The following is a 15319-nucleotide window of genomic DNA, read 5'->3' as shown; positions in this document are numbered from 1 at the left end:
AAAGTAATATAAAAAAATTGTGTATATGCACAAATATAATATTTTGTATTATTCTATATATGAATTAATATATATATATAAACAATTGTAGTCAAAACAATATAGAAAACAAAAATTTAAATTTTAAATTTTAAAACTTCGACTATAATTTTATGACATTAAATGAAATAAAATGAAAATGTTGTAATAAATGAAAATAGAGTGGATGTTCAAATAGAGTCATCTGGATGTTGCAAAGGGTAGTCTCACACACATGCATAAAATGTAGTCTCACACACATACAAAAATATGTAGTCTTACACACGTACATAAATATATAGTCTCGCACGCATGCATAAATGAAGTCTTACAAACACACAATTACACAAACACTCCACGTTCAACAACAAGCTAGCCCGCTGTAATGACTTTCCTCTTGACACCTTTTCGTTCCCATGGCATTATGTCTTTGGGGAGGTTCTTTTTGACAACACTGATCTTCTTAGAAAAGTCTGTGAATAGCGGCATCTCATCGTAGTTATTGTAAGCTTCAACATCGTCCACACCATCAACTCCAATAATGTATTGTTTCCCGGAGGCAACCACGTGCTTTGTCTTCTTCTTCGGGGGGAGGTTACTTTGTGGGTCAGACATATAAAAAACTTGTGTGACACGTGAAGCGAGCACCCAAGGGTCATCTTGGTAGCCTAGATTCTCGAGGTCCAGGACTCTCAATCCGATCCCGTTCAGTTGGTGTTGTTTGATCCAGCGGCATTGAAACAGGGCCACCGTTATATCCCTTCCATAGTCAAGTTCCCATATCTCTTCAATGATGCCAAAGTATTGGACCTTTCGCCCTAATCCATCGAGAGCCTCTATTCGAACGCCGCTGTTTTAGTTCACATATTTACTATCCTTTGCGTGGGTATAGTATGTATACCCATTGATGTCATAAGCATTCCAAGATGTCACTTGTCTCGATGGCCCCTCCGCCAACTTACTGATGGTAATAGAGTCTATGGTTTCTCCAAGCGGTATGTTTTGGTCCTTCAACCATGTAGTTAGTCGTTGCTTGTGCTGTTTCATGACCCAATCATCCGAACGACCATTTCTCTCCGCCATAATGATAGCCAAGTGTTCATCAATATACGGTTGCATCAGTTGTGTACTCTACAAGACACTGTAATGCGCCCGACTCACCTTTTTGTAATCATGGTCGATGAACACTTTTCTACCACTGGTGCCCTTCCCAGCCAGCCTACCCTTGTGACGAGAATCGGGTTTACCAATCCCTTTCTGTACTTTTAGGTACTCTTGACAGCACTCGACAACTTCTTCAGTACTGCAACCCTCTATCATGGAGCCCTCTGGGCATGCTCGATTATGCACGTATCAACTTAAAACTGACATGAACCGCTCATAGGACCACATTTCATGCAAGTAGCAAGGGCCAAGCGCCTATATCTGATGAACCATGTGAATCATGAGATGTGGCATTATATCAACAAAAGCAGGAGGTAAACACATCTCCAGTTGATTTTGTGTCTCCACCACAAATTCATGTAGGTCACTCAGCTCTTCCTTGCCAATCGTCTTCTGTGAGATCTTCGAAAAGAAGTAGCACATGCGGGTGATGGCCATTTTCAAGAACTCTGGCTTTATAGCCCTGATCGCAATAGGTAGAAACATTGTCAGCATCACATGGCAATCGTGAGCCTTGCAGTGTGTTATTGACAAGTCCTTCATCGATACTAGCTTCTTCACATTTGCTGAAAACATAGTCGGGACTTTGATCCCCCTCAGGAAAGTGCATATAGCTCTCTTCTCGTCTGGTGTTAGGTTGAAGCACGCCGCGGGCAGAGTGTATTTTCCATTAGCCTTAGGTACCGGGTGAAGCTGTGGCATCACGTTTAGCTGCACCATGTCTTTCCGTGCTTTCAGACCATCCTTTGACTTGCCTGTGTCCATCAAGGTAGCAATGAGACTCTCAAAGACATTCTTCTGCACGTGCATAGCATCAATGGCATGGGGGACCTCCAAGTCTGGCCAATAAGGTAGATACTGAAAGAAGATCGATTGTTTCTTAAAAGGTACGCCTTCGACAGGAGGTGTGCATCACGTTTAGCTGCACCATGTCTTTCCGTGCTTTCAGACCATCCTTTGACTTACCTGTGTCCATCAAGGTAGCAATGAGACTCTCAAAGACATTCTTCTGCACGTGCATAGCATCAATGGCATGGGGGACCTCCAAGTCTGGCCAATAAGGTAGATACTGAAAGAAGATCGATTGTTTCTTAAAAGGTACGCCTTCGACAGGAGGTGTGCTTCTATCTCTGTTCGTCCCATCCGGATTCTTCTTTCCATAGACGACGCGTATGTTTTCACCATTCTGTACACATGTTCTCTGTTATGACGTCTCTCCGGAGGGGGTTCAATCTCCGGGGCATTGTCATAAAATCTAAAGAACAATTTACTGCGGTACTTATGACTTGTCTTTAAGAAGCGTCAGTTCCTTAGGTAAACTATCTTCTTGGATGCATCCAGGTACACCCATGTAGTACCATCTAAGCAAACCAAGCATCCCATCTTCCCTTTGATCTGTCTAGACAAAGCAAACAGCGCGGGGTAATCATTGGTAGTAACAAATATTATTGCTCTACATATGAAGTCCTCCTTTCAGAATGCATCGTACATTTGCTCCCCATGCCTCCATAGCCTCTCCATTTCTTGCATCAAGGGCTCAAGGAACACGTCTATATCAATGCCTAGTTGTTTAGGGCCAGAAATAAGAAAACTGAGGAGAAGGTACTTTCTCTTCTGACACAACCATGTCGGGATGTTGTACATGGTCAAGATCACTGGCCATGTGCTGTGGTTGCTCATCCTCTCATTGAAGGGATTCATTCCATTGGTGCTCAAGCCAAACCGTACATTCCTTGGGTCATCGCTGAATTCTTTGTGCTTCTCATCAAACCTTTGCCACTGACTACAATCAACCGGGTGTGCAATCTTATCATCATCCACCTTGCGCTCATCATCCCACCATGTCATGAGTGTGGCTTCTTTAGGGTTTAGGAACATATGTCTCAAGCGGCCGATCACTGGCAGGTACCACATTACCAGGGCAGGAATTCTTCTCTGCTTTGCATCGTTGCCTAATGGAGTGTCCTCTAGGGGCTAAGATTCTTGTACCACCTTTTTTTGTACCCTTCTTATTCCACTTTTTCCCCGTGGAGGGTTCGTCCCCACCGTAAAGGTCATTGTTCTTGTACCGGCTGGCCCCACACCAGGGACATTTATCCAGTGACTTGAACGTTTCGCCACAAAAAAGTATACAGTGGTTGGGGCATGCATATATTTTTTCAACCCCCATTGTCAATGGACTTATGACCTTCTTCGCTTGGTATGTGTTGGCGGAAACTGAGTTTGGTTGTGGCAGCACCCATGACAGGAGATGCAATAGATCATTGAAACTACAGTTTGACCAGCCGTACTTAGCCTTCAGGATGAGCAACTCAAGCACGAAACGTAGCAATGTCCAATGTGTCGGACAGCCCTTTTTAACACCATACACAGTCTCCTTCGATGCTTTTGTCACTCTTTTCAAATTTTCTAGACCTTTTGGGCTATTTAGTAAAATCTCTGGTCTAAGGGTTCGAATCATGTCCTCTAAATCATCTTCATCTCCGACACATGCTCCACCATCATTATTGGCACCACCTTCATCGTTACCATCCCAACCACCAGCATCACCACCTTGTTCATTACCAAACTCGAAATCCATTCATGCATCAAGCTCTGCTGAATATTGGGATAGAGATTCTATGGTTTCGTCGTCGTATTCCTCCTCATCCTCGTCGTTAACAATAACCGTTTCACCATGATGAATCCACACTGTGTAGTCCTCAACAAATCCTCGCATAATCAAATGTGATCTGATGATAGTCACATCTGTCCATGCCATACGGTTCTTGCAATCTTTACAGGAACAAATAATTGTATCCTTATTCTCTTTCAATGTTGTTGCATGCTTCGTTGCGGCTTCAATAAATTTATCCACCTCTTCACGGAAACCTGCCTTGAACCTTAACGAACCATATATCCAAGAGTTCCTGTACTCCATCTTTTACAACAACAACAAAACAAACATTAAAGGACTATTTATTCAGATATATATAAAAATGAATCAAAAGTAATAATTATTTGAGAATAATTGTATATACTTCAGATATATATGAATATAAATCTAATATAATTACATGAAGCATACAAACACACCATGGTAGAGGAAAATTAATTAATGGCCCATTTATCCACAAATAATTAAAATACATATTTATTGATTACAATAAACAATTTTAAAGACAACAATTAGCAATAATTATACTTTACCCAATATCTTTCATACAAACCCTAGTCCAATTTCATCAAACATAAATTTACAAAAACGAAATTAATAAAAAACCCAAACCCTAGATCTAGATCCACATGCACATGAAACATCTATAAAACTAACTAATTATTCACTAAAATCAAGAAACATGGACCAAATAAGGGTATGATCTTGTTCCCCTCCCTAATTTACCCTAGTACATTTAAAAGTTGGGTCTAATTTGCTCATAAATAGCTCAAGCACCATAGAAGAGAGAGAAAAATAAAACTCTAATTACTCACTAACCAACCATTAAAACTTCAAAAAAAAGTGTGGAATAGCATTTTCTTACCTTCTACAACCTCTCCACCAAAGGATTTGAGACCAAAACCTTTCCCCCTTAGTAGAGCAATTTTTGGGAGGTGCCCAAGGCCTCCTCACCTTTCTTTCACGGGTTGAAGTGAGTGACCCGAGGAGAAAGAAGGTGCTGCATCTATTTTATATGGGGAGCATTTGTAGGGGCGGCTGGTGATTGAGCCGCCCCTACAAATCGGAGCTATAAATACAAGGCCATTTGTAGGGGCGGCTCAATCACCAGCCGCCCCTACAAATACCATTTCCAGGGGCGGCTGGTGATTGAGCCGCCCCAACAAATCAGACCCCATTTGTAGGGGCGGCTCGTAACACCAGCTGCCCCTGCTGTTCCATTTGTAGTGGCGGCTGGTGTCTGGGCACCCGAGCACGCCACTGTAGGGCGACTCCATCACCAGCCGCCCCTACAAAAAAATTAAACCGTTGCTAAAAATCGTTTTGTACGTAGTGTCATCTCCTCTTTTCCCATCAATAAAGGAGGAGTTCCACCCAAATACACTACCGCACCAAACCCAACCATCTGCCCGAGAGAGGCCAATGACATGTGGTCTTGACATGTCAGTGGGTATGTATTAAGACAGACATATTAGGGTTGAGCTGCCGCAACTCTCCCGATAACTACATATTAACGAGAAAAGTATTAGGATATTGTTGAAGATGCCCTTAGGATAGCCAAAATATAGACACTCACATATGCCCTTAGGGATTCTATGACAGTCATAAAAAGCCATGGATAGTGCACATCTATGACCGTTTCTAGGTTTCTATCAGGCGAGTGGATTCATGACGCTTGATACATGACAGACTAAAATTCTATCACGGATGTCCTTTTATGACCATTTTTGGGTACATTGTGACCAATTATGAATGTCATGTATCAACAACATTCTTGTAGTGATAAGATCTCGTTTTGATACTTGCTTGTACTCGACAACTATTCATCTATATCAATTGCGCGTAGCTTGTTAGAAGGCCTACAATACTGAGACAATCCATCACTATATGTTCTCTATCTCTATCTCTATCTCTATCTCTATCTCTACCTCTATCTCTATCTCTAAGTCATCCGTGCAATGCATGAGTATATTTGCTAGTAATATTAAAAAGAAGAAAACAACCGAAATTAAGCGTCTCAAGACTTATTCTAATTTCAAACACCGTGCCATGATTAAGCTACTCGTGGTTAAAATGGGTTGGGGGAGAGAGCACGTACATCCTTAGCTGTAATCGCATCGATCTACTGACGACTTGTTGGCAATTGGCATGCTGCCGGTGGTTATTGCGGAGCCACCGGACGGGTGTGCTGCTCGCAGCAGTTGTGGCTGAGAAAGCAAATCAAATTGTACAGTGGATATGATAGAGGTTGAACATTTTCACTTCAGAATAAAGCTGGTAACATAGATTCAGACATTTTAGTTGACCTATTCTTTTAGCTAGAGCTGAGAGGATGCCAGCGAGATACTAGCAGCAACGCCGTGGTCGGTGGTCCAAATACATAAAACCCACGGGCCACGGCAACGCCGGCACCACCCAGCGTCATCCCATCGCAGTTTCAGAATTCCTGGCGCCGTACCTCGTTCTGAGTTCGTGACTGTGAGATACTCCTACACGCGACCGTGAGCGGGCAGCGGAATGGAGCGCCGCGCCGAGAAGTCGCTCCTCGTGCTGTCCTGCCTCCTTGTCTTCCCCCTCGTCTCCTCCGTCCCCATGCCAAGTGAGTTTCGATCGGTCGCCACTCGCCAGTAGCCACCGGTGCCGTTATTCATGGTCTTCGGCTCCCCCGCTGATTCCTTCCTCGATCAGTTGCTGATTTTGATGTGCGTTCGTGCGATTGCAGGAAGCCTGGGCCTAGGGAGCCAGCAGCAACACCCGCTGGCTCTAAAGCTCACTTCTTCTCAGGTATAGTTCTACTTCTACTAATCGGATGTTTTGCTCTGATCTCCCGCGCACCCTGCCTTCCTTGCCTGCTGTGTTCCCTCTTGATCGATTTTACAGAACTGTTAGCGAAAATACAGAGGTTAAATTCATCGATGGTGGATATATATTTGTCATCGAGAGCTGAGGTGGCTTCTGTAATTCTGATGATGACCCTGTGTCTGGAAACAGGAGATGACGATCGGGGAGGCGATGAACCTGGGCAGGCCGGAGGCGAGGATGGACATGGAGGTAAACGACTACCCAACGCCCGGCGCCAATGACGACCATGACCCAGGTCACGGAAGAACTTGAACGGAGTTGGACCCAATAATCGTTCGTCTTTACCAGTAGTACAAACTACAAAGTGCTTTGCTAGTGCTCCTGTATTCTCGAAAGATTATTAAATATAGGGTAAAGTCCAATTTACACCCTCCAATTTTCACCAAAGTCTGGATTTCAACCTCAAACTACAAAACCGGATAACTTTGGCCCTCCAACTCTCGAAACCATTCGACTTTCGACTTTCCGGGCGGTTTTGCAAATGAACAGTAACTTTTGATATTTTCGGAAGGCGTCGAAATTTTATATTATTTTTTCGAGCATCTTAACGTCCTCAAATGAAAAAACTCAAAACTACAAAGTTGTAGATCTCATCGAGGTCTACAATTTACATATAAAAATTATCTTCATCCAACATCGTATTGAAGGGTTTTATATTTTTTGAAATTTGAGTCTCATCACGCGACAAAATATGATGCTGAAATTTTATATTATTTTTTCGAGCATCTTAACGTCCTCAAATGAAAAAAAAATTAAAACTATAAAGTTGTAGATCTCATCGAGGTCTACAATTTACATATAAAAATTATCTTCATCCGATATCGTATTGAAGGGTTTTCTATTTTTTGAAAATTGAGTCTCATCACGCGACAAAACAATTTTGTCGCGTGATGAGACTCAAATTTCAAAAAATAGAAAACCCTTCAATACGATGTCGAATGAAGATAATTTTTACATGTAAACTGTAGAACTCGATGAGATCTACAACTTTATAGTTTTAATTTTTTTCATTTTAGGAAGTTAAGATGCTCGAAAAAATAATATAAAATTTCAGCATCATATTTTGTCGCGTGATGAGACTCAAATTTCAAAAAATAAAAAACCCTTCAATACGATGTCGGATGAAGATAATTTTTATATGTAAATTGTAAGCGTCGATGAGATCTACAACTTTGTAGTTTTGAGTTTTTTCATTTGAGGACGTTAAGATGCTCGAAAAAATAATATAAAATTTCGGCGCCTCCCGAAAATATCAAAAGTTACTGTTTACCCGCAAAACCACCCGGAAGGTTGAAAGTTGAACGGTTTCAAGAGTTGGAGGGCCAAAGTTATCCGGTTTTGAAGTTTGAGGTTGAAATCCGGACTTTGATGAAAGTTGGAGGGTGTAAATCGAACTTTACCCATTATATTATATATAGTTAACTTTAAAGGAGACAAAATTAAATTTAAAACGACATTGTACATAGCTATTGATAAGTATAATGAAACGATGCCGAAGTGATATCACTTTCATTTGTCATTCCATTTCATGACATGTCTCACGGGCCGCAATAACATCGGTCAAAAATAGAAAATAAAGGAAGAAATATATCATATATAGTTATTAATATAGAGAGGGGATAAAAGATCAGAAATTAAGAACTACTCGCAACTAAGGTTGCACAGGACACAAAAGATGGGATAAAAATAGGAAGACTAAACAAGAACTATATTATCTATAGTCAATTTTTAAAAGCGACACAAAAATGGAAAACAAAAACAAAAATGAGGCTGACCATAAAAAAGGAAAATAAAAACTAAAATGAGACTGCAGGGGATTGAACCAGCGACCTCTTTCTTGCTCAAAATGCAAGATGCTTAACACTAGGCTAACAAAAGACAATGCTAACTTGGGTTGCAAATTATTTTATCCAAAATATGATAATACAGTGTTAAGTACAAGGCTGCCCCACAGGGTATGACGTGACCCACCTGACATACCTTGTGGGTCCGCTGTGGTCACCATCAGCCTTGGTTGTGGCCAAGCTTGGCAAGCGTGTGGAGAATAGGAGGGAGCATGCGGAGGCTAGCTTGGACGTCATGGTGGCAGTGCTCCTTCTTCTATTTGGAGGCACTTTAAAGGTTGATGGGCTATTGTTGGTGCTGGTGCTCGAGCTATGGCGGCACAACAGAGAGTGGCGGCGCCGCGGTGGCACCGAGGGGAAATATATAGTAAGGAAGATGAGAGAGAGGGATGTCACATGAGCCCTACATCTTAGATGCACAATCAGTAGCTACGCTAGTGGTTTATCGTAAATAATGGTAATTTGAATCTCATCACGTGACCCGATTAGCAAGTTTAGGAACCTAGGTCTGTAATTTTGGAAATCAGGGACCCAAATGGCAGTTCATTTAGCAAGTTTGGAGACCTGTATATATATGTGTGTATGTGAATTTGGAATTTAGGACTTAGATGACACCGACGTATAAATTTAGGTACTAGACACAATATGTCAGATTCACATCAGCGCATGCCACGTATGTATATGGAGCAAGTTGAAACACGTTTGGACTAGTAGTGCTAGAATCCACGAGAAGTGTATGAGACCTAGAAATCAAAAAGTAAAAGTTTAGATCTGGATAGGAACGTCTCCCAAATTTAGGGACTGGTAGTATATTTAAGGGTAAAGTTCAATTTACACCCTCCAACTTTCATCAAAGTCCGGATTTCAACCTCAAACTTCAAAACCGGATAACTTTGGCCCTCCAACTCTTGAAACCGTTCAACTTTCAACCTTCCGGGTGGTTTTGCGGGTAAACAGTAACTTTTGATATTTTCGGGAGGCGCCGAAATTTTATATTATTTTTTCGAGCATCTTAACGTCCTCAAATGAAAAAACTCAAAACTACAAAGTTGTAGATCTCATCGACGCTTACAATTTACATATAAAAATTATCTTCATCCGACATCGTATTGAAGGGTTTTTTATTTTTTGAAATTTGAGTCTCATCACGCGACAAAATATGATGCTGAAATTTTATATTATTTTTTCGAGCATCTTAACTTCCTAAAATGAAAAAAATTAAAACTATAAAGTTGTAGATCTCATCGAGTTCTACAGTTTACATGTAAAAATTATCTTCATTCGACATCGTATTGAAGGGTTTTCTATTTTTTGAAATTTGAGTCTCATCACGCGACAAAATTGTTTTGTCGCGTGATGAGACTCAATTTTCAAAAAATAGAAAACCCTTCAATACGATATCGGATGAAGATAATTTTTATATGTAAATTGTAGACCTCGATGAGATCTACAACTTTATAGTTTTAATTTTTTTTTCATTTGAGGACGTTAAGATGCTCGAAAAAATAATATAAAATTTCAGCATCATATTTTGTCGCGTGATGAGACTCAAATTTCAAAAAATATAAAACCCTTCAATACGATGTCGGATGAAGATAATTTTTATATGTAAATTGTAGACCTCGATGAGATCTACAACTTTGTAGTTTTGAGTTTTTTCATTTGAGGACGTTAAGATGCTCGAAAAAATAATATAAAATTTCGACGCCTTCCGAAAATATCAAAAGTACTGTTCACCTGCAAAACCGCCCGGAAGGTCGAAAGTTGAACGGTTTCAAGAGTTGGAGGACCAAAGTTATCCGGTTTTGTAGTTTGAGGTTGAAATCCGGACTTTGGTGGAAGTTGGAGGGTGTAAATTGGACTTTACCCTAATATAATTCATCCTTTAGTTTTCTATTTTCATTCCCTCTTGATTTGTCCCATGAGACCTCAAATGTTTCTTTGTTTTTATTTTTTCATTTTTTATCCCCTCTAGATATTATAACTATAAATAATATGTTTTGTCCTTTATTTTGCAATTTTTTCATCACATCTTGTTGTGCCATGTGAGATACGCCATGAAATGGGATGGAAATCTGTAGCTATGTATAGTGTCATGTCCCCTTTACAAAATCTGCACTCCAACATTAGTTGTCTAGTCACATTCATTAAGTAGGATATTTTTCTTCTAAGTGGATGAAGATGATATAATCTAGACATTCATGACATCAGAAAGCGGTGGGTAAACAAGTCAGACATGTAATATTATAATTCTCTTTTATGGCTATATTTTTGTTTCATTTGAACTATTTATATCATAATATGTCATAGTTTCTAGCTTAATCTTTGAATTTAAGGCTTATCATGTTATTTAATGCACGTGGTTTTTACCGAATTGGAATATGGTTTACAAATTAGAAATGATTTCATCAAATTGCATAAGAAATATTTTGTGCGGCATACCTGTGGTAAAATCTTAGGTCCGCACACCAGCCATGGGCGAGCAGGGCTCCTTGTCCTCGACTTTGGCGGCAGCCGGATCCACACTTCGATAAGGCTTTGTTGTATAGTGTTGTCCGAACACCACTGGGCCAAAGGCATAGAGCACTATCTGACCGACATAGGAGGGAATCCATCTGAACTAGTGCTAGAGCTTGAAACAAGTTTAGGGATTCAGAAATAAAAAAAATGGAAATTTGGGAGCTGGATGGCACTCCCTCCTAAATTAAAGGATCGCTAATGTATTTTCTCTCTCTAAAAAATAAGGTAGACACAAAATTACCTAGTTATATATCTCTACCTAATATTAATCTCTATATCTATCTCTTCTCTCTATCTCTATCTTTATCTTTATACTCCCTCTTTTCCAAATTATTATAAGTCGCTTTGAATTTTTTGGTACATTTCACTGGTACAGAGACGGCCTTTACTCCCGGTGGGGAACCCCCTCTAGTCCCGGTTCCCCACCCGGGAGCAAGCATCCGGAACTAAAGGGGGTCCTTTAGTCCCGGGTCAGGAACCGGGACTAAAGGGGGACCTTTAGTCCCGGTGGGTAACACCAACCGGGACTAAAGGTGCCTCTTGACATGCCACGAGGCCGGCACCCTTTAGTCCCGGTTGGTAATACCAACCGGGACTAAAGGTTATTTTTTTTCTTTTTTCTTTTCTTTTCATTTTTTTGTTTTCTTTTCAAAATAGGTTTTCGATGTCGTATTAGTATGTTTCGGTTCAAGCACAATGAACGTATTAAATGACACAATTCAAGCATATATATATATATATATATATATATATATATATATATGCATGCATCATATATATATATATATTTACATGCATGCATGTATATGTGTATTTTACAGTTGTTGTGATATAACAATTTTTCTCTTATCCTCTAGCTTGGCTTCCATGGCAGTGTTGGGTCGAAGTAGAACTCGTCCTTGGAATCGATGACCTGGTCATTAAAAAATCCGGCTATAGACTCTTGAATTGCTTTGATCTGGTCTTGTCGTATGACCTCTTCCTCCAACCATCGAGCCTACAGGTTTGAATTAAAGGAAAATAAATTAATATATGTACATACATACATACATATATATATATAAAGACATAGTAACACAATCAATAATAATAATTAAATGAATATATAGTGTATTTTTAACGTACTTTGAATCTCTCTGTAGGAGTTCTTTGGGAGAGCTCCTTGATAAACTTGCAAACATAGTAACCACAGTAGTTGTTCCCCTGTTCCTGCCTCAGACACCACTTTACGAGAAAAAGATTTGTCATCCAATCTGGTAATCCGGTGAAAGCTATATGTTTAATTAATAAAGATGATGCAATTTATGGGACTTACTTTCAAAGGGATTACATTCAGTGGCGCTTTGCATTTTCCCATGTGTTGCTTCTCAATAAAGGTTTTCCAAACACTGCCCAATAAAAAATTTGCCACGTCATCAGATATAGTTAATCATCATATTTGTGTATATATATAGTTGCTAGAGATACCAAAATTACCTCTAGATAATATCTATCATATCTTGATAGTCTTGTTGTGGTTTTCTCATCGAGTCATAGATTATCAAGTGACTTTTCACCAGATCGATGTCCATCAATATCCAGTGATTGCTGCATGTGTTTATAGGATATAATGCATAGCACTCATTAATTAACTAGAATCAACATATGAGCCATTAAGGATGATCGACATTATTAACACTCACTTGAAGTTGTAGGGAAAGAGTATATCCTTCTTGTGGCGTTGGTTCACTAAGAAGTTCATGAGGTTACTCTCTGACTCAGACTTCCAATTAGGCTTTGGAGTAACTGGGTCTTTGAATACTATATGGGGATCAACAAAACCAATTTCATTGCAGCCTTTCTTTCTGCACCCTGTCATTGTTAATCTGCATATATATAGTACTTGTTAGGATAATTTATATGCATATACACACATATGATGAGTTTAATAATAGATCGAAAGAATTATTACTTACAGGCAATAGCAACTAATGATAACTTTGTCTAGAGAGGTCAGGTGGCATAGTTGATGAAATTCTGCAAAGTCAACATACATAACATCATCGCCACGGAACCAATGTTCATCTCTAATTCTGACACAAACGTAGAAGTATCCACTGGTAGACGCCTGCATATACCACTTATTTAGCAGGTACATTTACGTCCCCAGATCACCTAAGGCTTGAGGGTTGTATAGACTCTGGCCTAGTACAAATTTTTTCTTCCAAATATCAACCTCCGCCGCACTCTCAATGTTTCTATCACCAAACATATGGTAAAGGTCGAGACCAGTCTCTTCAATAAATTCACCAAGGTGATCCAAATCGATATCTGGAGGTATGTTTGTCTGATGCATTAATCCTAAATTCGAACCATATTCATTACCAACAACTAGCGGGGGGACTGATTGGTGCGATTGTTGTCCGAGTTGTGCAACTCCTTTCCCTGCCCGCTTCTTTTTCTGTGCCGCCTCAATTGACTTGGTGAGAGTGCGGTCATAGTCCGTTAACGTTGCTTTGGACGGCTTACGAGATTCCCACTGTTGTTGCTGGTAAGAAGCCACCTTTTTTCTTAGAATATCTGGAGCTACGAAGAAGTACGGTTTCTCTGGGTTACTCCTTGCTTCTTGATCCTTTTTAAGTTTGTCATAGAATCTGGACATATCTTTTTTATATGCATCAATTACTTCTTCCTTCTCTTCAGATATTATTTTGGGAATAGCCCTTGGTTTCATGGTGGCTTTCTTTGCCGACGGGGGCTGGTTCTTCGTTTGCGGGGCTGGCCTCTTGCTAGTACTTGGCTTCTTGGTAGGTGGGGGCAGGAGAGGCGTTGGAGACCTCCTTGGAGGTGGTGGCAGCGGCGTTGGAGACCTCCTTGGAGGTGGCGGCTGCGGCGTTGGAGACCTCATTGGAGATGGTGTGGATGCAGCCTCGCCTTCCAACACATTGTCATCGTACAGAGCACTATGATGATATGGCGATTGAACAATTGGACTTAGGTTGGGGGAGGATCTGCTACAAAAAAAGGAATGACATATTATTATGAGCAGATTGTTAATTATTTAAGCCAATATAAATTAATGATGTAGTGTTTTCATCCGCACCTATGGTGAGGTAGTTCAGGAGGAGGTGGAGGCGACATCCTAGGAATGATGATGTAGCGCTTGCGCCATAGAATGAATGTCTTCTCTGCTTCTCCGAGAGTCTTCTCGCCATCACCTCTAGGAATGTCAAGAGGCAAATAACTAAAACCTTTTTTAGCTTTATCTACCAAGATGGTAGCATATCCTTCTTGGATTATATTCCCATGAATCCTTGGTATCTTGGTTCGGTCAATAGGATTAACAAGACCGATAGCCACCTTGATTGTGGAATTCCCCTTCAGAATGTGTAGCTCACACGATGTACAAGGTTCAGTGACGTCATCCACAGGGAAGCGCAGTCCTGTGTCCCCATGATTTGGTATCTCCGTGGAAGCGTAGCTGCTTTTCAACTGAACAGATTGACTAATATTGATTCCTGGCTCTGATGCCTGCTTGCTTGCACTCACTGCTATTTGCACTTGCCTTCTGATTTCCTCCTGCATTCTCGCTTTAAGGTTTTTTTCCCGCTCCTATGCTTCATGCACCGCTTCCTCCAACCTCTAGAGCCGCTGTGCCTCTTCTTCCTTCTTTCTCTAGCGGCTTCTGTAGGAAGGTCTGTCCTGAGGGAATCCATGCTCCCACGAGACACTTCCTTTGCCTCTAGTTCGGCCACCGTGTTCAATAGTCCCGATGGCGTATGTCAGTTCATCCTTCTCTCTATTGGGCCTGAACGCACCACTAGCAGTAGCTCTTTGAGCATAAAACAATCTTTTTGCTGCTTCTTGCAGTCTTGCGCCATAAACACACTTCCCTGTCTCCTGGTCCAGTGTTCCCCCATGAGCGAAAAACCAATTCTTTGCACGCTCTCCCCACTCGAGTGATTCTGGTGTGATACCCTTGGCAAGAAGGTCTACTTCCATTTTGTTCCACTTCTTAATGGCAGTCGGGTAGCCACCTGATCCCAAGTTATGGTGGTATGTCTTCTGTTGGGCATTACGTTGGTTGTTTATCACCCGACTCACACCCTCTTCCGACGTCTTGTACTGTACAAACTCATCCCAATAGGGCCTCTGCTTTGAGATCGGGCCTAGGACAGTGAAATCTGGTGCTATGTTCTTTTTGACATACGTCGTGTATAGGTGTTTCTTCCAAGTCTGAAACTGGATGGCCATCTTCTTCATTGCCCAATCCCTA

At 40.8% G+C, this 15319-nt stretch overlaps 1 protein-coding gene across 1 annotated transcript; it reads left to right on the top strand.

Moving 5' to 3' along the window:
- Positions 1 to 6274: 6274 nt before the first annotated feature.
- Positions 6275 to 7161, top strand: LOC136525364 (uncharacterized). The gene is made up of 3 exons (XM_066518367.1): positions 6275 to 6437; positions 6561 to 6622; positions 6830 to 7161. The coding sequence occupies exons 1-3, from the start codon at positions 6356 to 6358 to the stop codon at positions 6950 to 6952; spliced, it is 267 nt and encodes an 88-aa protein (XP_066374464.1). The 5' UTR covers positions 6275 to 6355; the 3' UTR covers positions 6953 to 7161.
- The last annotated feature ends 8158 nt before the right edge of the window (positions 7162 to 15319 follow it).

The sequence above is a fragment of the Miscanthus floridulus genome, chromosome 19, assembly GCF_019320115.1.
Source record: "Miscanthus floridulus cultivar M001 chromosome 19, ASM1932011v1, whole genome shotgun sequence".
Taxonomy (NCBI): domain Eukaryota; kingdom Viridiplantae; phylum Streptophyta; class Magnoliopsida; order Poales; family Poaceae; genus Miscanthus; species Miscanthus floridulus.
This window is presented reverse-complemented; position numbering and strand designations above follow the sequence as displayed.